The following is a 23865-nucleotide window of genomic DNA, read 5'->3' as shown; positions in this document are numbered from 1 at the left end:
TCAATTTTTCATATTTATGAAGAAATGACACATATATAATCTATAGTATTTTGTATTTGCAGAACATTTTATTACATACTTTTTTGCAATATTTGTAAAAATGAACCAGTTATCGAGGGTTATTTTAAAAAATGGAAAAAAGTGTCTTGTATCTTTGTTAGATTGGAAGCTTTTCAAACCAACTCTGTAGTACAAAAATAAATTAGAGGATTGAATTTCGGAATTAGAAAATAACGGTTTATTTTCATCAGAAGGGTATTTACAACGTCGACACATAATAAGAAGTCTATGAACCCGTGTCAATATGAGAAGGAGGGCGTAAAGTAATTTTACGCTTGTAACGAAGATCTTTAGGATGTTCCTCTTGTAGAAGATCCTCACCAATTGGTATGATGTCTTTGGAGGCTGTTGACAAATTAGATTCAAGTGTGTTGGATCGAATTGATGGATTAAATGTAAGAGTAAAATCAGAGGGACGTCGCTTTATTTTATCACTCGAAGGTGGTCTTTTGTTCAACGGAGCTGGAGGAATACTTAGAAGCATCAAATTTGGAGTTGCCTTTGGTTTTTTGAGAGAATGACAGCTGTATTTTCGATATCTGTGAAGGGGGAAAATAAACACATGGGTTCGGTCATTCGAAAAAATTCATAGAAGGATAAAACGTTCTGCAAATTTGATTTGTACATTCAATCGAAGGTAGGATTACGAAGGTGCCTCAACATAAAAACAATTTTGAACAAAAAAGGATAAATCCCGATTTATTGTTTTATTTTGTATATAGATACGGCCCAATATTTTGTGGACATATTCGAGTCCATTATAGGCTCTATAATCAAGTTACTAAGATGAGTGGGGATAGTCAATAGTTTTGCTTAAAGTGCTTTGATATGTTTGATTTAAGAGGCTTGTATTGGCTCAGTTTGACCCCTTTCAACCACAAAATCTAATCATTTTTCATTACTTTGTTGTGACTATAAATTTTAGCTGTTTTAAGGGTAATTGGCAGGATTCTCCAAAAGGTTAATCAGAATAATTTTTTAATGGAAATTAAGGATAATTTGTGAAAGAACACTCAATCTTGAATAAAAATCAAGAAAATACAAAATCCCAATTTATTTTTGTACATCATACATAAATTGAGAAAATCTTTTTTTCGAACGAACTTGAACCATACTTATATTATTATTTGAAAGCTACATTAAATAACATTCAATTATTCATAATGATATCAGTTTCTCATGATAACCTAGACAACATAGCGACGGAAGCTTTGACAAACCCGGGACACCACGTGCGATTCCAGTTTTGCGATTGCATTGGTTACAATACATCCCTGGATGGATGGAGTACCCCAGGAAGAAATCACATATAACAAAAAGACAGTCTACGTGTCCAGATGGCCAAAAAGTGTAATATGTCTTTGCAACAAAATGTCCTCTCTTTTAGATTTTATGTGATGTCTCTGAAGAAGTTCATTACGGGTAATGAACCCGTGCTATGACAAAGCTGGATCTAAAGGAGGTCATCCTAGCCTTCCAACGCTTACAGTTCAATGTGGGCGAGGTTATCAAGAGAGGCAGATCTCATTATGAATAATTGAATGTCATTAAATGTACCATTCAAATAAATAAAAAATATAGTTCTAGTCCCTTTGTTATAAGCCTATAAATATTTTCCCAATTTTTACGGACCACCCTGTACATACAAACCAATATTTCATCTTTGTTTTGTACACAAATTTGTAAGGGCGACAAGTTTCACCATTATATATTGGACCCTTGAAGAAATGCGTACAGTGAAAAAACTGAGCTGAATATACCTGTGCCTGCTAATAGAGTGTGGAATACATTTGTATTCTTCAACGACGAATTATTGTCAATTTCTATCTATAAATTATTATTCTTAATCTTTTGGGTATGTTGCAAATTGATTGTTACAATATCATTCTTTTATACTAACAATCAATTTGCAACATACCCAATAGATTAAGAATAATAATTTATAGATAGAAATTGACAATAATTCGTCGTTGAAGAATACAAATGTATTCCACACTCTATTTTGTGAACATATTACAGGGCACATATATTTAAATAATATGAACTTTTTCGAATAAAGAGGTATGTGGATTTTCCTTGGAGGGATTCGGTAGGTGGTGATGGAGGAGGCCTTGGGACAAGAGCTTCTTCGTACTTGATGATCATCGAAGAAATGCTCTATCGGTGTGATGGATATTTTCTTATTTTTGAATTCGTCGATATTGTGTTCTTTATCCTTTTTTAAGGGTTTCAATTCATACAGTCTTGGAGATATGCTTTCGTTGGAACCTGGAGAGGAATACTCTGAAGGGAAGTAATTTTCCTACATTTTAAAATATAAAACAATTAACAAAACGGCATGTTGGAAAATATTATAACAAAAAAATACAACAAAATTGCGTTTTAAAACAATCTACAATGCAAATGAATGGCATTGTTTTACTAACATAGTTACAAGAAGATGAAAGCTTTAGAAAAAAACTGAAATAATATTTTTCATTGGCTAGAATAAGGTCTATCATAATTAATTTATGTGAAATTATAATTAATACTGTATTTTTATCATTTATGACGAAATATATAACTTTTGTCTCCCTTCTAACTTGAAACAAGATGTGCTACCTAAAGGTGACATCGTAAGAAAATAAAAATTTGCTTTAGTGTTTTTATTACCATGTCATCTTTTTCGCACTACCTTGATTCGAAATTTGAAAAAGCTTAAAACCAAACTGATCAATCTTCTGACGACATCAAGAGTATTTGAAAGACTGGCAAGCTGGGAAAAAATTCAGGATATCTTATGGATTTAATGTTTTCAATGTGAGATTAAGTCCCTAAAATTTTAAGTATTAAATTATTGTATCAACACATGGGCGTCTACAAGGGAGGGGGGAGGGAGGGTTGGCAAATTAATGAATTGTCTGATTTTTTCTCCTCTTGTATTCATCAAATTGTATTCTTCATTTTGCATTTATTTGTGTGGTTGTATTCATCTATTGAATATGTACAACGTATAAGCAATAAACATTTATTTTCCTACCTCAATTTAAAGCCATTTCCTTTACCTTTCGTGACAATATGTGACAATAGGTACCTTAATTAAATATATATAGTAATGTATAATTTTCATTTTTTCCGGGTTTTTTTTTATCTCTTGAATTCATTCAACTAACTAAATAGACATTCATAAAAAGTAAAATGATTCCTTTCATGCACCAATTTCCCTATCGTAGAGAGTTGTACTTAAGTACATAATTATCTTACCTTGCTAATCCCTCATTTAGTTCATAATTAATCGATTTATTAGGATTCTCAATATCATTGAATAGTTCTAGGTAGTATCATTTAGAGCAGGGATTCTCAACCTTTTTTTCAGTGATGTACCACTTGTAAAATATTCATTTAACCAAAGCATTTTTAGCTTCAGGAAGATTATATTTTGGGGGGGTGGGGGATTGATTTTTAGATTTTTTTTTTTTACTTTGAGTACTAAAATACTCATAATTTGATGCAAATTAAAATAATATTATTTTAATTAGATTGAAAGATATACTCCTACTTTGTTAAAAAATCCTATATCTCAATTCAACGTGATGATTTTGATCCGTCCATGAAGAATCTTTTTTCGCAGGATTAAATGCTATTTTCTTATTACAACGAATAATGTTTGAAATAGAAATATCCTGCAATACCAATTTCCTAATTTTTTTCATTAAGGTACACTCAAAAATATATAGTGTGGGTTAGGTAAATGTGAAAATTTAATGTTCTGTAACATGAATTAAAGTATTGAAAGTAATCTCACTTGCTCTTGTTCTTCAGTCAAGAAGGCTTGTTGACGTTGAAGATCAATTTCTCTCATTCGTAAGAGGTTAAAACTATTCAAATTTATTTTACCATGACTGCTGGATCCATCAAATCCATCCATGGGAATAAAACCAATGATCTTGTAGTAGTCCCATAAGGCACGGCAAACGTTTTGCCCAATACGAGAATATTGTTCATTATTAAAAGTGTATATTCTCTTTTCTCCATCATCTGTATCTTTGATGAGACAATGAGTAAATATATGTAATGTAAGAGTCAGTTATAGTGAGAGCGGGACCTGGGGATTAGATAAATGTGTGTACGACTTTTCTTTCGTTCTTTTTATGAAAATTGTGATGGTTTTTTTTTAAATAATTTTTTTATAAAATTTACAGAGTGGGGACCCAAAACTCGCATTTGTATTTATTTAAAATTTTATTCCCGTTATTTTTAACTATGATGTTTCATTACGGCATCAAACGACAGCTAAAACAAAAATAAACAACTTTATTTATTATTCTATGTCTCTTAGTTAAAAAATGTCGGAGCAAGAACAAAAAAGACAAGACATGTGCGGCGATCTTCTTCTCGTCTATTTTAGAACCGAGAAGGCTTCAAAGACTTTTGGTATATACATCCAGACATACATCCTTTACACCACCATTCACCTAAGATGAACCCAAACAACATAGGTAGCAGAAATAGGGTTAATTTTGGCTTGCCTCTATGTACTGCTGCTTCAGCTCTGACTTCAATCCCCTGGACTTTGTAGTTTAGGGTGTCTTGGAGAATAATGTCTGCCAAGGGCATTTGCAAGCTGGAGGTACTGTGGTTCCCCTAAATTAAGGAATTTTTCCCATTTAAGAAAAAAAAATCCCAAAAATTTAATATTTAAAATTTCATTTTCGAAATTTTTTTCGGAAAAATGTAATTTTTCAAATTTTTCTTTCAAAAAATTGAATTTCCTTTCATAGTGACTGATTCTTGAAATATTTAATGTTTTGTAAATTAAAATGGATTTTGTAGTTTTTTTTCAAAAAAATTTAATACTTTAAATTTAATTTTAAATTTTTTGTGAATTGCTATGGATTTTCAAATTTTTGTTTAAAAAAATTAAATTTTTTAAATATTTTTCCTAAAAATTAAATTGTTATATATTTTTCCAAAAAAAATTTTGCGTAAATATAAAGTGATTTTTGCAATTTTGTTAATATTCAAAATTTAAGCCTTAAATTTTTTTCCAAAAAGTTTAATTTTTTAATAAAAGCTAGGGATTTTTGAATTTTTGTTCAAAAAAATACAAAAGTATAGTTTTTTCCACAAAAAAATTCAAAAACCTAGCCCTCTCCAAAATATCTGTTGGCCAGCGTATGTAGGCTGTTATTGCTTGAGAACGAGGTTATATAAAATAAAAATATAGGTAAATATATTATTTAAACAAATTGGTTTTCAAGGATTTTTCTTGAACAACAAGTTCTTCCTAATGTAGGCAAGTGTTTTGATCTCCACTCTCTAGGCTGGGCCTTTTTTTTAAAAAGCTCCATTCTTTTATATTTACGGTCTTTTTATTAAAAAAAAATTCTACCCGCTCCAGGTCTTTGGGCATCCCCTTCCCCTTCACTCTAACACTGACCCTTTTATCTAAGTAATCCTTACCTATTTCAGGAGATGCATATCCGTACACAGAGGCTTCTAGAGAGTAGACATTTACCTCTGAGCTCAAAACAGAAGTTAAATATCGACGAGCCGTTCCTTCCATGAGGGGATCCTCATTGTATTTGTTATTCTCCAGATTCATTTCCACACAATTCTTAGCCAAAAACTTTGGGAAAACAATGTGTCGTTCGAAGCGATAAACGTCGGAGTAGGAGTTCCCCGTAATAAAGAGTCCTAATGATGAGACAATAGCGGTTATTTTATGTTGCATATATTTATTATTAGTTACCCAATAGACTGGCATGTGCATGAATGTCTATCACCATGTCCAAGAGTCCAACTTTGTCCAAAGAGACGATAAGTTTTTTGGCTTTATGAATTGAAGGGGATGTATATTTATTTGTATTGTTCCACAAGCGATTCAAATCCTGTCCAATGGCGTTGGTTCGGGAATTGCCGTAAAATACACCGTCTGGATTCATTATGGGTATTATTTTGAATATTAGTCGTTTTCGTAGAGCCTCTGCAATGCTATGACTAGAAGTGAGGAAGTCAATAAGTCCCTAAGGAAGAGAAGAATCAAAATTTAGTCTTATACATATTTGTTTAACTCATTCCTACCTGTATTATAAATGAGGATAGAGAATCGGATGCACTCTGCCTGCCCATGATAAAAATTACTCGAACATCGTCCTCATAGTAGTCATTATCCTCCTCATCATCCTTGATGATGTCATCCGTATCAAACTCGTCTGTTGTATCATCTTTACCGGATTTGCTTTTTTTCTTACTATCCGAAATGGATGAAAGGATATCTGCAGTCTCAGCTACTTTGGCAAAGTTCTCAATATTTGTGATGGTAAGAATCTTGCATTCTCTATTGTCCACCGTTTTGCAAAGAGTTTCAATTTTGAGATGTTCGTAACTTGAGGATAGCAAGTTTTCAATATAGACCTAAAAAAGATTATCATTCGACAAAAACTCAGCTGATTAAAAGATTTATGTAGGTCTATACGTTGGACTATTAGTAAAAAAGGGTTAGATTTAAAATTAATTATTCCATGCGTTTTTATTTCTGTAATATGGTATGGTTTTAGGGAGATTATCCGCAGGCTATTGTCATCTGAAAATTAAATGTTACCATCTGGTGGACTGGTTGTTACTCATTTTGCTAGCTGTGTTAACGTTTGGCGAGCAAGTGAGGAAAATGTGTTCATTTCAAAATCTAAGTCTGCTAAATTTAGACTGGGACTACCTATTATAATATTATCTGTTAGATTTATTGTCTAAGTTTGGGACGATATTAAAGGCAGACAATCTTTAGTTAGTAAGAGCAGAAAAAGATATAAATAAATAAAAAAGTTATAAGAAAATTAAGTATCTTGTTGGCCGTAACACCCAATGAGTAAATTAAAAGTATCAAGCCTAAAATAACTAACGACTACCCCGCACAATTAATTATATTTTGGAATTTGCATTTATACCTACTTAATATTTTGTTCTTCTCTTATCAAAAGTAGATGAAGTATTAAATCCTCCTTTAATATCGTCCCAGACTTAGATAATAAATATAACAATAAATAACCTATTGATTCTTGGTGGGGCCGGAACTGATTGACGATCAGCTCCAGTCCACGAACCAGGGGTTGGGGACCACTGCTCTACTGTATAAATAAAATACATACTTAGATAGCAAGAAATATGTACACAAATATTCAATTTAATTTTTGTTGATCTTATTTTTTTATAAAAATCTAAATATTTAAATTAACCTATACGGGGAAATTAAAATATTAATCTTGTACGTATTTACATAATAATTCATTAAAATTTAAGTGCATTTTAAATGAGATGGGTAGGTACATTTTGAATCCAATTAGTAGATATTAAAGAGACGGTTAACGTATACCAGCATGTACTACACTTGGGCTGATGTATCGTATCAAAATCGGGATAAATATTCAATATATCGGGGTTGTTCGAAAAGTTTATGGGTATAGAATCAGTACTCCTTATGACCCCCCGCAAAAAAAAAAAAAATAATAATAATAATAGTATTATTAAAATTGACACTGTGGCCTTAGGCTAACCATGTTAAAAAAAACCCCAGGCAAAATTTTAGTTTCTTTGGCTCCACAATGTGAGTGCTCACAAGAGACACACACACAAAAATGGAAATTATATAATGAATCATGGAAGAACAACAACAATCAAGAGCATTTCATAGATGTTGTCGTTGTTGATACTTTGTCTGTGCCCTTTTTTCCTTAAGGCCTTTACCAACAACCAGAGGTGTATAAAATATGTTCTAGAAGGTAGGTTTAGCATTTTCTAGTTGGTAATCTGAACAGGATTTTATATTTTCTATCATTATTCTTTCATTCTTGCAGAGAGAACCACTACTGCGTGAGCTCAGACGGAGAGTAACAATGAGGGTTTGCTCTGGAGTTATAAGTGTAAGTCTTTGTTGAACTGGGAGTAGTGTTTCATACTGAATGCCCTGCTAAATACGGACTGGGATTTCTGTTTCTCTCAGGGCTGCTTACAGTAATCGAATAAACATCATGGCTTCTAAACCGCTCTACTCCCAAACATTCTTACAATTGTAAGGGTTACCATATCTATTTTCTGTTTTCACTTTGTCAATTTCTATCAACAATTTATGATTCCCAACTTTACCAATACAAATAGTTTATATTCCAATAAATTTGTCTATCACAAGTCAGTCTTTTCTATCAAGTAGAGTATTGACCCACAAGAGTTCAAACAAAATGAATGAAAAATATGATCTTAAAATGATTACAACTCCGGAATGGCCAGTCACATACCAGAGTCTAATATATATGGTAAGTAATCGTAAAAACTAAAGAGACAAAACACTGAAATGGTAACTCTGCCAATTTGAATCATTTTTAGGTAAATAGCAGCTTAGTTGTCATAACGTTTTATTAGATAAACTACGAAAAGCTGTGAGAGGAAGGAAATAAACACAAATTCTACTTCGTATCTAGTAAGGATGTATAGGCAAGAATGATTCCAGTGTCGATCCTCTGTTAACTCTGAGTACAATACGAACTTACACTTGTGTATCCACAACAAGTCCTCTTGGTTACTATTCGTGATTCATGCACTAGCATAAGTGTTAGTAGTTTCTATCAGAAGTTTGATTTTGATTGTTTTTGGTCAATTTACTTTTTAATATTTATTAAGAAATTTAAGAAAATAAGCTATGGAGGTTACGTGAATATATATTAAATTAATGTTCCGGAGAAAAAAATTATACCGTTTATATCTACCAATTATTTTGAATACATAGCATCTATAAACTTGTTTTAAGTCCCTTACATATTTATTATTCTTTCATATTAGTTTATACAATTATTTAAAAACTCGTGAAGAGTTCAAATTTTTTCTCCCAGAATATTATTGTAATTTGAATTTCATGCAACATAGCCTGCTTATTTTATGAAAATTCCTTAATAAATATTAAGAACTAAATTGACCCAAAATCAATCCAAATTGACTTTTTTTTAAATACACTTTTTTTAATTGAAATCTATGTGATAACTTTAGCTAGGATATGGAATACTTGAAGAAAAAGTAAAAAAATACAAAATAAAGTAATAAATAATTCATTTTTGAAATGCTGAAATGTTTTTATCAAATTATATTTACTTTTATTTCATCTATATAGGTATTTCATGTCAAAATATGGCACTGAGTCATAATTATACCCTAAATGCTTGATTTTTTTAAAAAAGAATTTAAAGGCCGAACCTGTAGAGGTTGAAATTTTTATTGGTCATTTTCGTGTTTTACAACTTGAATAACAATAATACATTTGGGCCTCATCCTGCATGCAAAAATGCTGTTGGATGGTGTAATAGATCAGATGTGAGAGGCTTCTTTAATTTCCAAGAAGTTTTTGCATGTTATTTTGGGGCGTTGTCTTGCTGAAAAACAAACTTCCTTTCAATTAATATCTGTCAGGTAAGAATGGCTTGCCTCTTTAGTATAGAATTAAAACCATTCTATAATTAAATACAAATATCTCATACTTTCTAAAGAGAAACATTACATATGAAATTTAGTCTGGCTAAAACAGCTGGATTTTGACAAATTTTGACAAACAAATTATTAAGAAATATTTTATGAATCTATTTTAATATAATAATTTCCATTGGGTTAAAGTAAAAAATATTCAAGAGATAAACATTAATGAAATTGACGAACAAGTATTTTTTCCCAAAAAATTTCTTGCCACTGTATGTATTTGAATGTGTCCATCCCAACAAAAAACATATAAATATTTAAAAGTTAATATAAAATACATTAAGTACAAATCATTTTTTTTTTTTTTTTCATCATTCTTTTATACAAACATCAATTGAAGTTGTAATTCAACTAAGAAATAGTCCTTTTGAAAAATGTATTCCCGGTTTATACAAAGTAATTGAATAAAATCCAATTACATAATAAAAATACATCGTTGAATGAATTCATTTTTTCTCTGAAATAGGTAAATCATGTCAAAAGCATGCATCTAGGAAATACATTAATTATTTGTACGATAAAAAATATTAATTTTCAAACAAAAATCTAGTTATTTTGCCTAACATTTAAATTATAATCCTCATTTATCAATTTCCTTTACATTTTATTTTAATTTAATCTTACAATTAAGCCTAGTCAAGAACAGAGATTTACAAATCTAATGAAAGAACAATCATTGTTCTTAGAGTCATAAGAAATATTACCTTAAACGAGTGCGATACTTTGCAGAGCTGTACTCATTATTCTTTCATTTTTAAAGAGGGAATATCTTTTGTTCAAACCTTGTTTCGTCTTACGGGTCAAAATAACCCGTTTTCAACTTTAAACACATGATATACCTCCTATCGACATTGGGTATCCTGTATAAGTTTGCCAGCACGTCATAATTTCCCTTTCTATCTCAGAATTGGAGACAACGACAAAATAGTTGACAATAGTTGAAATTCAATTCTGGCAACTTTTCAATAGTAAGGAAAAACTTTGGTACGTCAACCATAGGGACTTAAAGAGAAACGAAGAAAATATAGACGGAAGAAATTTGGAAGGATCCCGAATTTCTAATTTATTTATTTAATTAGAAATTATCTCCAGCCTCATCCCTCAGTCTACGGATGCGCTCCGAGAGAACTCACCCACTTTTCTCCCATGAATACTCCATAAGAGACAAATTCACAACTTCTTCCTCACAATGAGAGCCTCCACCTACTTTTCGTGACACTTCCAAGTGCTAATTATCTGAATAACTCGAAAAAATCGAGATTCTTCTCCCTTTCATCCATCAATATATTTTCCACTTCACTTCGCGTCCCTCGAAAAAGTGTATATCCTTACACTTTTCCTCTGTCAATGTAAATACACAAACAAAACAACATCTCAGTATCTATTCAATTCGAACCAGACACAAAAAAGGTAATAAAATTAGCTTAATAAAAAAAACAAGCACAACAACGATTTGAACAGAAAAAGTGCTTATCACTTCTCCGTTATCAATTATCAAAAGACTTGATGGATTTCTCATACTAAATAGACTAATGGATTGACGAACAAACATTTTACAAAAAAAAAACTTACACCAAATCATTGGAAGTACTGTTACTTAACAACTGCGTGTTCAAAATGGCTGAAACTTTGTTGAGTAACTGTCAACAGATGCCAGATCGATGTAACTAGCTTTTATTTACGAGTGCTTACATATTCACGTTGAGATCGGAAACTTTTAAGACCACCCTCGTATATTTACTAGCAGAAGGTGCCTGTGTTACAGGCCTAAGTAGAGGAGAATAGAAACAAGGAATGAAGGCCGAAGACAAGGGACAGAGAGAGAGATATAGAAGGAGACAGGGGGAGAAGAGACGGAGATAGATATGAAAAGAGAGAAGGAAAAATAAGTTTTAATTCGGTCAAAAAAGGATTTTTAATGAGCTTGATGGCCCAAAAAAATATATTCTCGAAACATACACGTTAATTTTTACGTCCACTTGCTAAATTTCAAACTTATATGTTCGCCCATTAATTATTATGTAATTTATGTACATGTGGCGATGTCTGCAGAAGTTGCAACTTTTATAAAACATAGTACAAGTTGTAATTAAATTCACTATTCAATTACAACATGAGTCATTCTTTTAGAACTAAAGTTGTACAGTTAGTAGGGCGGCAGTTCGTGGATTCGAGAGATGGACATAGAAATATATCAATAACTTTATATTTTCAATAGTAGGCCAAACAAAAAATAATGTTAAAAAAACCTGTCGACAAAAACTTTTTCCACTCAATATGACCATCTTCATTATCATTCACAGCCTATACTCGTCACCTGAAGGCCATGCAGGAGTTGATGACAAGTTGTCATAAGCAGCTACTATTTAGGACTTACTTGTCCCTGCCTTTTTTCTTGTTACTCGCTCAAGATGATAAAATAACTAAATGATTAGTATAGTTTGTTTATGTAAAAAGAATAGAGGAAACAGAATATTAAAACTAATGATGAAACCTTTTCAAATTTATGAGGATATAAATATTCATTAAAAATCCACGTCTTGCTGCCCTAGCCTGTATGTAGATACTACCATTTCATTTTGATCTATCCTAACTGCATGGTTATCATGTATTTATAACTGTGGGCATTTTAAGTTTGTAATCATTAACGGAATACTTATATTTCTGTCTTTTTTGTGAAAAAGTTAATAATTACATCATTACCCTCTAAGGACGAACTTTTTTCTGTTTGTCCAAAAAAAAATTGTTTGGTATTTCCTCATTTATACCCTTAAAGTAACAACTTACTTTTTATCTATTTTTTTGTAAATGTTATGGCTAATGTTTTTTTAAACGTAAGAAGTTATTTACAGTCGTCGTAAATGGTTCAAAATAAACAATTATTCTTAATGTTTTTCTATCAGGCACACAGTTATATACATCAAAATTTTCAAATAATTGACAGAGTAAAAATGTTTTGTTTTTTTTAATCGGGCCTTTAAAATATGGTTATATCACAATTTCTCTTTTTAGTAAAACATAAATTAATTTGACATTTTGTACAATAAAAAACAACGTGATACCTTTTTAGAAAGAAAGGTTCTTACATTATAACTTCTTTCTACAACGTCAAGAAAATGTTCAAAGCCATCACATCTCATTTTACTTTGAGGGATTTCGTGTGTTGCAGGCCCTTGTCTTTTCTTGTTATTTTTGTCAAAACGACGACAAAGTTGTGTGGGTTGAGCGGAAGCAAATGTTAACACAAAGTTCACACATTTTTTTCAACCCATTTTACTACACTAATTTTTATTTCCCCATCAATAAATCAAGCTTCTTTAAAAACCCTTCTATATAATTTAAAAATTATTTCAATTGAGATTGTTTGAAAGTTCCAAGAGCATAAATCTTCTTTTGCGCTAAATTTTTTACCAAAGGGATTGAGGTAAACCGATTTTCAAAGTAAAGTAAATAATTTTTTCCTCTAGGTATGTTTTGGGGAAATTGTAAAACAACGTTACAAATTGCTCCTAAGTCTAGTGCCCCATTGAGATGTTTTATTGGACCGTCCGAGACATGGAAATCAAACATAAACCTATTAATATCCCATGGAGCAAATATTTTAATTACCCATTTACGAGGCTTATTCGGAATGTAATATTTTATCCTTGATTTCCCTTTAAATAAAACTAACAGTTAATCAATACATAGCATTTGAGGCATGGGTACCTTGCCAATTTTTTCCTTAAGGTGATTCAAAAATGGATGCCTTTTATACAGCTAGAAGATATTATGAGCACGAGTACGAAATCTTCAACAAAGGCATTGCCATAATACTTCTAAAAGCTGAAATAACACGTTTTGAGTGAGATTGATCAAATTTGTAGAATCATTTTGTGTGGAGTAAAGATTAGTTTTTTCAACCATTCGATCCATTATTTTCTCGTCAAAAAATTGTTTGAAGTATTGGACCTATGCTTTTATTTCTTTTACATTTGTATCATTCTCAAGCATATAGGAAGGGCCCTCACAGAATTGGTATGGATATTTTTCCATTTTAAAGCTCCATGAATTTTTTGCTATTCGTGGATTATCATGATTCTCACTCTCAGTCTCTTTATTGTCCTCAAAGTAAAGACATAAAAGCAACAGCAACATAACTACCCTCTAAAATAAATAAATACTCAAATAGCCAACATAGAGATGTTTAAAATAACATAAATTATAAAATATCAAAAACTAGTTTATCATTTAAAATAGACTATTCATAATCAATAAAACTTCCATCCAGAGCTTTTGGCTTCTTTTCATCGATAATAGTCTATAAACTATAGACACAAATTTCAATGTAATCATATTAGCTCTCATTAAGTCTGACGATAAGTAGATATCCTCCTCATCAACAATTTGCTAAATATTATCTAATTCTTATTCTTCCATTCTGGTAATAAGGACACTTGATGAATAAATGAATATCATCCTCCTCTCCCTCCTCACAGAGTCTACAAATACTTGCAGCGTTCCTTTTCACCCATTATTTGTAGGTAGTGAATTTGTAATCAGCCTATAATTTATCCACCATGTGTAATAGAAAATCTGAGGGTTTTGAATACTTTTTAAAATGACCTTCGAACATGCAGCACCTAAACCACTCAAAAAGCTTCCCTTAACTTTATATAATTTAATAAGGTCGGTATGACCATATTCAGGATAGTCATGAAGATCATAACCATATATTCTATTCATATGCACATTTATGATGATTGCCCATGTACTTTTACTCCCATTTAATCTTCTAACCCATCTGAAATTACTCATAATCCAGCGTTTCTTGGTTTCAATACCCCCACAATAACTTTTTTCATAAAGTCTAGTCCATGATATTGTGCCACGCATTTTCCCAATGACGATGAATCTTCTCTTCATTTGCTCGATTATTTTTTCGTTTTCTTTAGTAGAGTGGAACAAAACACATCAAATGACTAATCTTAGACACGATCATTTGATTCCTTATAAGTACTCCTACAGGAAGATCCAAACAGTAATTTTGAAAGTGAAACCACATTTTTTTCACTCTACTTTCTATTTCTTCAAAGTTTAGGTAACTTGTTCTCCCGACCTCTATACCTTAGTAAATGTAGTTTTTCTTAGTTGTGATTTTTTTCTTCGGTTTCCCACTCCATAGTGATCACTTCAGTCTTTTTTTTCATTTATTTTTAATCCAATTTTACTTCCAAAGCCTTCTAGCATTTCCATTAATTCTAAAATTGATGCTTCTCTTTCTTGAGAAGGTACTAAGACAGTCATATTGTCTCCATAAATTTCTGTCTTCACCTTCATGTCTCCGACCAATATCCCACATATTCGGTCATTATTATCTATTATATCAATCAGATCTTCTAGTGCAATTATAAAAAGATAGGCAGATAAAGGATCTCCTTGCGTACAAGAACATTGAATCTTGAAATGTCTTAGTTGACCACTTCCACTTATGTAAGATTCTGCTCTCGATGTATAATTTTGCTTTAAACCATTTTTAATCTTTCAATTAGAATTCCATTCATTATTTTACAACTACTATTTAAATGAGTAATCGGTCCAACATTTTGTACCTACCAGGGATCATTTTTCCATTTTGGTGTTAAAGAAATTAAACATTTCGCCATAAAAGTTGGAAGGTGTCCTTTTTCAAAACATTCCTCATATACTCTACTCAGTATTGGAACCAGCAATTCCCTAAATTAATCAGTGGTGTTTATTATCATCATACTATTATCCATCAAGATAATTCAAAAAAATTGAATGTTCATAAGTTCTAAAGTCGTTAAAAAATCATACAAAAATATCCCAAATGGACAAACGTAAAGAATTTTATAGAATTGAAACTCTATTAAAAATACTAGTAAAGGAGGAATAAATGAAAATATCTTTAATATTATTTAACTCAATGCATGCATATATATATTTTTTTAAATAAAAGTTGTAACAAAATTTAGCAAATAATTCCAATCAGAAAAGTCATTGAGTAAGGAAGCACTCAGTTTTACAAAGTAACTTATTTATGGTCAATAAACTTCAATTAGAAAAGGAAAATAAAGGAGTGTCAAATGTTCAAAGTATTCCTAGCTGCTAGATCAACAAGATAATAGCTATATTCAAATTTGTCAAATTAATCTTTGGGATAAAAAAAGGGAAAAATTTCAAACGTAAAGAATTATTTACACATACCAAGTACTGTAAATCCTTCCCTTAAAATTATTCCTGTCATTTTTTTGTTGCAACTTGTACAATTTTCTTATACAAGTTATAATTTGTACTCTTTTTTTATGCAAGTTACAACTTGTACGAATTCCCAACTTGTACACAGCATATACATTGAATTGATAATTTATCAAAATATGTATCAACGACAGTGTATAAAACTGACACGAACTTCAAACCGAAGGGCCTTGATTGATACAAATTATTATAAAAATCCAAATTCTCAGAGTATGTAATATCTTTTTTGAGTTTATAGTACTTAGAGTGAATGAAAACAGCTAAGAGGAAAATACTCTTAATCATTGTTTATTTCAAAAAAGTGAGGTTGATAATTTTTGGTATTTTTTTTTTTTACATACCGGCAGGTCATATGAATTACAACTCTAAGAGGAAACATGTACAATATTTTAAATAGATAAAACCATAATTATGTTCGTAAATAAATGAAAATAATTCGATTTGTCAGTTTCTAAAAAGCTCTTCAGTCATGTTTTCTTATTTTCTTAGTAGATGTAATCCATGTGTAAATAGTTCTCAAGATGGATGTATATATTTACTAATTAAGGTAATTTATTAAACTTAATTATAGACGTCTGTGTGAGTGCAAAACCCTTTGCTGATATACATAGGTTCACAAGTAAATATATTTCTATTAATTTACTTGAACAAAGTGTATGGATAGAGTTGTATAAAAGACGTCCTGCCAGTATGTAAAAATAAAAGTGGTGATCCTGACAATAGTTGGTAGGAGAGCAGCTTAGCTGTCGTGGCCCTTTATTTGAATAGATACAAGCAGCTACCTTTGAGAGGAAGGAAATAAACACAACCCCCACTCCGCATCTACAGATGATTTAGGTAGGAATACTCCGATGTCGATCCTTAATTCTACTCTAAGTCTAAATAGCACTTATACTTAAAACTCCGCAACAAATCATAAGTGTAACTCTTCGCCTTTCACACAACAGTGATTAATTTATATTTACTGGTTATCTCTTCAAGAACAATGGTACCAGCTGTGGAAAATGACAAGTACCTTTTCAGGTTTGCAACTACAAAAACTAGAGCTCTTTTAACTATTTTCATTTTTTTATCTATTAATGAGTAACTTCGAGTATGTAACGCTTTGGATATATCAATGTAAGTCTTTGTTAAACTCAAAGTAGATTGGAGGATCAAAAACAGAGTAACTCCCACCTACGCTCAGTCTGTATATGGAGTCGGACATGTCTTTAGTTTTTTCCTTCAATATTTTATCGCAGCTAATCTCATGTTATGATTTTTATTTCATAGCTGCCCTTCTTCAAATTTTTGCCAGGGTTACCACTTTAATTTACAGTTTCTTTTTTTTAAACTACAACATAGTAATTACGTTAGATATTAAATCCAAGATAAGATTTTTCCAGTACATAGTCATTTTCCAGTCAAGTTTGTCTTCCAAAAAATATATCTCTATTTTAAACTGGTCATCATGCAAACAATACTATACCGGAATTTAACTAATGAATACCACTTTTAGGAAATATGCAATAATTTATATTCCAATAAATTTGTCCCTTACAAGTCAGTCTTTTCTTTCAAGTAAAGTATTAACCAACAAGTCTTCAAACAAGATGAATGAACAACATGATTTTAAAATGATTACAACTCTGGAATGTGACTGGTCACATTCCAGAGTCTAATATAAATGGGAGACAATCGTAAAACAAAAAAGACTGATAACTCAAATGGCAGTTTAAAAAATATGTGGGAGATGAACAACTTAGTTGTAATAACGTTTTTTTGGATAAACTAAGAACAGTCGTGAGAGGAAGGAAATAAACACAAATTCTATCTAGAAAGGACATAGGCAAAAATTATTTCCGATCATTAATTGTACTGTAATCCCAACAAAGACTTAGCCTGATCACTAGAGGTGTATAAAATATGTACTAGAAAGCGGGGACGGCTTTTCTAGATGGAAATTGACAATTACAAATGTAAACAGAATATAGGAGGGTAATCAACTGGAGAGACGAAGGCATTGGAAGGAGAGATCCACGGAGCTGGATTCCTACACTGCAATATCAGCTACGATAAAGCGACAAAATTGTCATTATGGACCGAGTGTAGGACTTTTAAGTAATAAAGATGGAGAATTTCGGCAATGGATAGCTTAAATGATTTAGTGAGAGGGCATTTTGGTGACTCAATTATAGATGGGTCAGATGAAACATATAAAGTTCGGAGTTCGAATGCATTACTTGAAAACATGAACACAAAATGGCGGAATGAAATAACTGTTTTTCTGATTCGGAATGTTTTTAAATCGTTTAAAAGTTTTAAAAAAGCTGGACCTGATGAGTATTATGAGAGTATGTCTTTTTTGTATAAATTTTCAATTAGATTTTCGTATGTACCAAAAATCTGGAGTAATGCATTGATAATTTCTCTGCTAATACCTTATTAGATTGACAACAGTGTTTCAAAAGCCTATAGACACTAACTAGTACCATATTAAAAGGAATTGAGATGAGTGATTTATTCGCATATTGAGTCCCTGAAGTTGAACGTTACTATGATAAATCAATTTGGATTTCGAAAAGGAAAGTCCACAGACTTGGCAATAGAAAAAGTCGTAGATAAAGTTAAAAGCAAGGCGCTTCGTAAAAAACATGTCATAATAATAGAGGCTAGAAGAATAAATAGATTAGATGGTCAACTGTTTGGGGGTGTGATGAAATCTTCACCAACTAGAGCTATGAAAATCTTGCTCAATGCAGAACCTTTACATTTAAGCATAAAACGACGAGCATTAGCAACTCGTAGGAGAATAGAAAAAGATATTAGTATAAATTCGATCCCTAAAAATATAACCAAAAGAGGGCCAAAAAGAGTTGAAATCAATTTTAAGTATCTTTGAAGCACCAATAGAGATTACTGAGAAAAACTTGGCATAATATTTCACTTGAAATAGAAATGCAAGACGAACGATTAGTTCATAATTTCTCATCTTTTATACAGATGGTTCAAAAATTGATGACAAAGTTGGATATGGGTGGTTTATAACGTATGAAGATACCTGCATCATGGAAGGCTGTGGTAACATAAAATAGTGCAACACCGTTTTTCAAGCAGAACTGGAGGGTATTTTAAAGTCATTTCGTGCTCTAAATAATATTGGAAAGTTTGTTCAAATGCCTATCAAAATTTTCCTGGATAGTTCAGCTGACATTAGTTATCCAGCTAAATATGAAGGCTTCTTCACGGGTTAACAAGTTAGTTTGAAAAGGAATGTGACAATAACATGAATAAAGGGTCATTGGGATTATAATGGAAATGAATATGCTGATGCACTTGCCGAGAATAGCGGAACTATTCTGGAAGAATCTGAAGTGGAAGTTCCCAAAAATGCAGCTTTGTCCGAGATAATTATGTACATAAGGAAAACATGGAAATAGGAATGAATAGAAGACAGAACATGCAAGCAAAATTATTTTATGAGGGGCCTATTTTGGAATTGATTTTTTTTTTCAACAGGAGAGCATCTATACACATTATAATTGGCTTCATTACAGGGCATATTCCCGTAAGGAAGCATCTAAAGGTCATGGGAATGGTGGAAGATTTATCATGCAGATTGTGTGGAGATACAACTGAGACTCAAATACGTTTATTTGTAGAGTGTGGTGCCCTGGAGGTTATACGGAGGGAAATATGGAATACCCGGTGTAATAAAAAAGAAATTTTAATCTACATTGAAGCTGTTATATCTTTTAAGGACGTTTTTTTAAATCGGTGTTGTTATTTCTATAGACTATTTTAAAGTCATGTTTTGGTAATATAAACTTTGTTGTAAAAGATGTGATTTGAGAAGATGAAAATATATCCCAGTCATAGGGGTAAATGTTACACGGGTTACCACATTTAATTGGGGCTTCTGTGGCTTTAAGGAGAGGTGGCTATCCCATCTGTGTACACATAAGGTGTGTAATAGTAATACATATTATATATTTATAGATGGTGATGAAAATCGTGTGTATTAGGAGCATGTTTAAAAACCAATAATCAACAAGGTAACCTGGACAGTTTGAAGTTTTTTTTAAGAAGAAAATAATAACGGTCATTCGGTTACATTAGATGAGCTAAAAGCAGCTGTGACGACGAGAAAGGAGGGAAAGAAGGAAATAAACAAGTGCATTGCAACGAATTACTCCGATATCGATCCTCAATTATACTCTGAGTCCAACAAGGATTAAATATTATAACTCTACAACCCATCCTAAATATTACTCTCTGTCTTATATGAGCACTCACGAATGTTCAATCTGGTTTTGAAAATAGTTGAATGTATAGGAAAAGGAAGTTCACTACTTGGTTATTATATTATAATGACAACTGCTCAGGTAATGTTATTTTGTTCTTCACATAACAATTCCAAAAAAATAAGGACAGCTAAAAACTACACAAGGCTTATATCAGTATATATCACTCCATATTTATCAAGGGCATAGACCGGAATTACTCGGATGTCGTTAAAATTAATCACTACCTAAAAAGTTTAGTAATTTTATTTTTATTTACACCGCTAAAAATTTCTTCTTCGGATTACTTATCCCAAAAAGTGGGTCACCTAAGAAATACACTCTATTTACATCAAAAAAAAATCCTTGGATGGATGGAATAATTGTAATATTATAATGTTTACATATAATTTATCAGAGCTACTCCATTCAGAAAAAAATTAATGATAACTGCATTGTTAAATTAATAAAAACTCTTCAGAAGGCCAACTAAAAAATATTTCGCACGTGTTAGTGTAATATTGTACATGATGGAACTTACATTGTGTCTTGAGAAGGAATAGGGTTCAGCCAAGGCCAAATGATACTTTTCATCTTCCAAATCGAAGCAAAATACAAAACTAAGTACATATCTTCCCGAATGGATCGAAGATTTGTAGTAAAAAACATCTGGTTTTGGAATTCTTTGCCATATGGGTCGTGAGCAGGATTTAACGACTGGAGTAAGTCCTTCTCTAAAGAGCAAATAGTATTTACTAAGATTGATGAAGTTAAAGATGACTTTTTGATTCGCTTGTGTGTTATCGATTGTGAAGTAGAACCATAAGCGATGTCGAGGGTTCCCTGTATCTGGGCGAATGTACAAATCGTATTCCTATAAAAGCAAGAGAAGTGACTAAATAAAGATCTTAGCAAAGAGTTCCTCCCACTTGCCTGATCCGAAATAAAATCGACTCTTCCTAAGTTCATTGTCTCAAATCCTGAATCAAAGCAGACATGCCCTTTTTTAGCCTTGCCTGTATGCCCTGGAGGACGAATGACGAGTTTATTGACATTTGTTAAAACACCTTCATCATCAGAGTCGGAGTCGCACATCTTTTATCCAAAAAACTCCTAAAAATTGATTTTAATTATAGTTATATAGTTTTAACTTTTTCTTATAGATAAAATAACATTATTTTTAAATGAGGGCCTTTTCTAAGTAAAGTAACACTTAAGTAGAAATATGTTTCAAAATATCATACTGAAATATCTTTAAAAAATAAACTTTAAGAATTAGAAATGTATATTTTAGTACTAGGAAAATTCCCTCCAGCAGAATTTGTCACCAAAAAGCTCAATTTTTAGTTAACTTTAAGCATATAAAGATACTTATAACTAGATTTAGCACTGTTAAGCTATTGTTAGGCCAAAATGATAAAAAAAAAGAGCACTAAAATGTTGAAAAATGAGCACTAAAATATTGAAAAATGAGCACCTAAAATATCAAAATTGATGAATTTGTGTTTAAAAAAATACGTTTTTATAAGAAAAATTTAAGATAATTAGTGTTGTATTGTAATTATCATAATTTGTTGTTAAATTTACATCCAAAAATAAAGATTTTATAGCGTTAATTGGTAATTTTTCTAGAATGTGAACTTTCGCTTTAGTATTAAATCATTGAATCGATAGCAATGTGCTACATTTTGCCAATCGGTCCAGCAACTATTTTTTTTTTCTTGAGTTATTTTATGTAGACCAATTTTTTGTCCATAAGGCGGTCTAAGACTGAGAGTTAAAAAAGAACCTCTTATATTTATGAGAGACCGAATTTACTTTTCCTAGATCAACTGTCATTAATGTTTTCCTTATATAAAGCGAAGTTCTTATGTAAATTATAAATATATCGGATAAGCATTGAAAATTAAAAAAGTACACAATATCTTCTAGAAAAAATACAGAATACACTTATAACATTCAGAATCTATCCATTCATTTATTAAAATTATGAAATTAATAATTATAACCGTAAAAGTTAAGGTTCTAAGGCAATTTTCCGAAAAATTTTTTGAGAAGGACAATTTGCCAAATGACCATTTATGAAATTTGTCCAAAAAAGGATTGTTAATAAAATTGTGGCATGATAAATAGATATTTTTAATAAGCTGTATATATCATAAGGGTAAATGAATTAATGTTGTTGTTTTCTTTTGTTTTTGTTTTCAGAATAATATATTTTTTAATTTATTATATTTAATGATCATTATATAAACACAACAGAATAGTATGTATAGATCATAGAGAAGTTATTATCATATCTTCCATTCGAAGCGCTTTCGTGCTAATTTATTAATTAGAGTACCACAACGGTAAGGATTAAAACTATATTTGAACCCCATACTACTGTGTTATGTTTATATAATGATACTGATCAATACAATTAATAAAAAATATTTTTCAGCAAAATAACACTAATTAATATATATGACATTTATAGCATATGAACAATACCTACTCATCATACTATAATTTTAAATATCATTTTTCGGGAAAATGGTCCTTTGGTGGAATAGCAAAGTTTACATTCTGCAAATAGTCCTTCGTCAAAATTGTTTTCGACTAAAAGTCTGCTCACGAAAAGTGAAATATAAATAGGGGTATGAAATTTCAATGTGCTTTTATTTTGAAAATTGCTAAGGCCTATTCTTAATAATGTAGATCTTTATATAAATAATCTAAGATCTAACTTTTATCCCAATTATGGAATGAATGGAATTAGTTATTGATAAAAAAAGGCTTCTTCTTTATATACATTGGTATTGTTATCAAATTTGGCATAAATCATCTAGTCCTTTTACATTTAATTCTACTCTAAAAATATAATATCCCCCATAATATTAATTATAAGTAGGTTCTAAAAATTGTTCTGAGAGGTTAAAAATACAAATGGTTTCATAATAAAATGTAATTAATTAACATAGGTGTTAAATGTAAGAATGTTATGCCTTTCAACAGGAGAAAAGGAAAACTTATTCGCCCATTCACGTGCAGGTAAACAGAAGAAGAAGGGAGTCATGATATTCCTGTCACTACAATTCATTGAGACCGGGTTACGTAGACTTCTGTGTTCTCCATCAGTAAGAACTAATGGAACATAAAGGGAATCTAAAGAATTTACTTTTAACTCGACCATTCATCAGAAGAGATACTCAAACTCGGAGTTCCGTGTTCCAGGAGAGAAGACTAGATGAAAATTCTTTCGAGTTATCTCTGTTTAAGCTTCGTATGACGTATTTGACCCGTCTTTACAATTTTCACAACTTTATATGCAAAATCGGTGTAGATAGAATTTTAAATATGGCCGACTTTTTTGGAACAGAACTAGACTGAATTGTTCGTTTGGACCGATCTAGACCGAATTTTACTTTTGGACCGCTCCAGATTGATTTTTTCCTTCAGACCGATTTAGACCAATTTTTTCATTGAGACTGGTGTAGATTGAACTTTTTTTAAGGATCGCATTAGTTCGGTCACACAAAATAATGACAGTGTCCAGGATTTACATACCAAAGCACAACACTAATTTGTATCATCAATATTAAAAAGCTTGATTGCATTATTCTACTACTGTGAGGATTTCGCATACTAACGAATTGTAAAAAGACGTTCAGGGCGTTAAAATGAAATTGGTGCTTGCTTGTGCTGGCGATTTTGTTATGGTACAACTGTCTAATGGCATTTGTTGTTGCTGTATCAACAAACTTTAGTGAGGTTTTGGGCATCGTGGTGACAGCTCCTTCAAATTCAA

The 23865-nt window shown here is 31.2% G+C and overlaps 1 protein-coding gene across 1 annotated transcript; it reads right to left on the bottom strand.

The window, feature by feature from the left end:
• Positions 1 to 286: 286 nt before the first annotated feature.
• On the bottom strand, positions 287 to 21003 carry LOC121114170 (uncharacterized). The gene is made up of 7 exons (XM_071886844.1): positions 20617 to 21003; positions 6124 to 6456; positions 5792 to 6065; positions 5503 to 5736; positions 3845 to 4083; positions 2078 to 2362; positions 287 to 559 (listed from the first exon to the last, which is right to left on the bottom strand). Exons 2-7 carry the CDS (start codon positions 6169 to 6171, stop codon positions 287 to 289), a joined length of 1353 nt encoding a protein of 450 aa, XP_071742945.1. The 5' UTR covers positions 6172 to 6456; positions 20617 to 21003.
• Positions 21004 to 23865: the final 2862 nt, after the last annotated feature.

This window comes from Lepeophtheirus salmonis, chromosome 3, assembly GCF_016086655.4.
Source record: "Lepeophtheirus salmonis chromosome 3, UVic_Lsal_1.4, whole genome shotgun sequence".
Taxonomy (NCBI): domain Eukaryota; kingdom Metazoa; phylum Arthropoda; class Copepoda; order Siphonostomatoida; family Caligidae; genus Lepeophtheirus; species Lepeophtheirus salmonis.
This window is presented reverse-complemented; position numbering and strand designations above follow the sequence as displayed.

What these genes read in the sequence shown, in the direction of transcription:
- LOC121114170 (XM_071886844.1), bottom strand. Translation starts at nt 6,171, where the DNA reads ATGGGCAGGCAGAGTGCATCCGATTCTCTATCCTCATTTATAATACAG. An exon ending in TGCACATGCCAGTCTATTGG is followed by an intron (nt 5,737 to 5,791) that starts GTAACTAATAAT and finishes TCTCATCATTAG; the next exon opens with GACTCTTTATTACGGGGAAC. An exon ending in TATTTAAATATATGTGCCCT is followed by an intron (nt 560 to 2,077) that starts GTAATATGTTCA and finishes AAAAAACCAAAG; the next exon opens with GCAACTCCAAATTTGATGCT.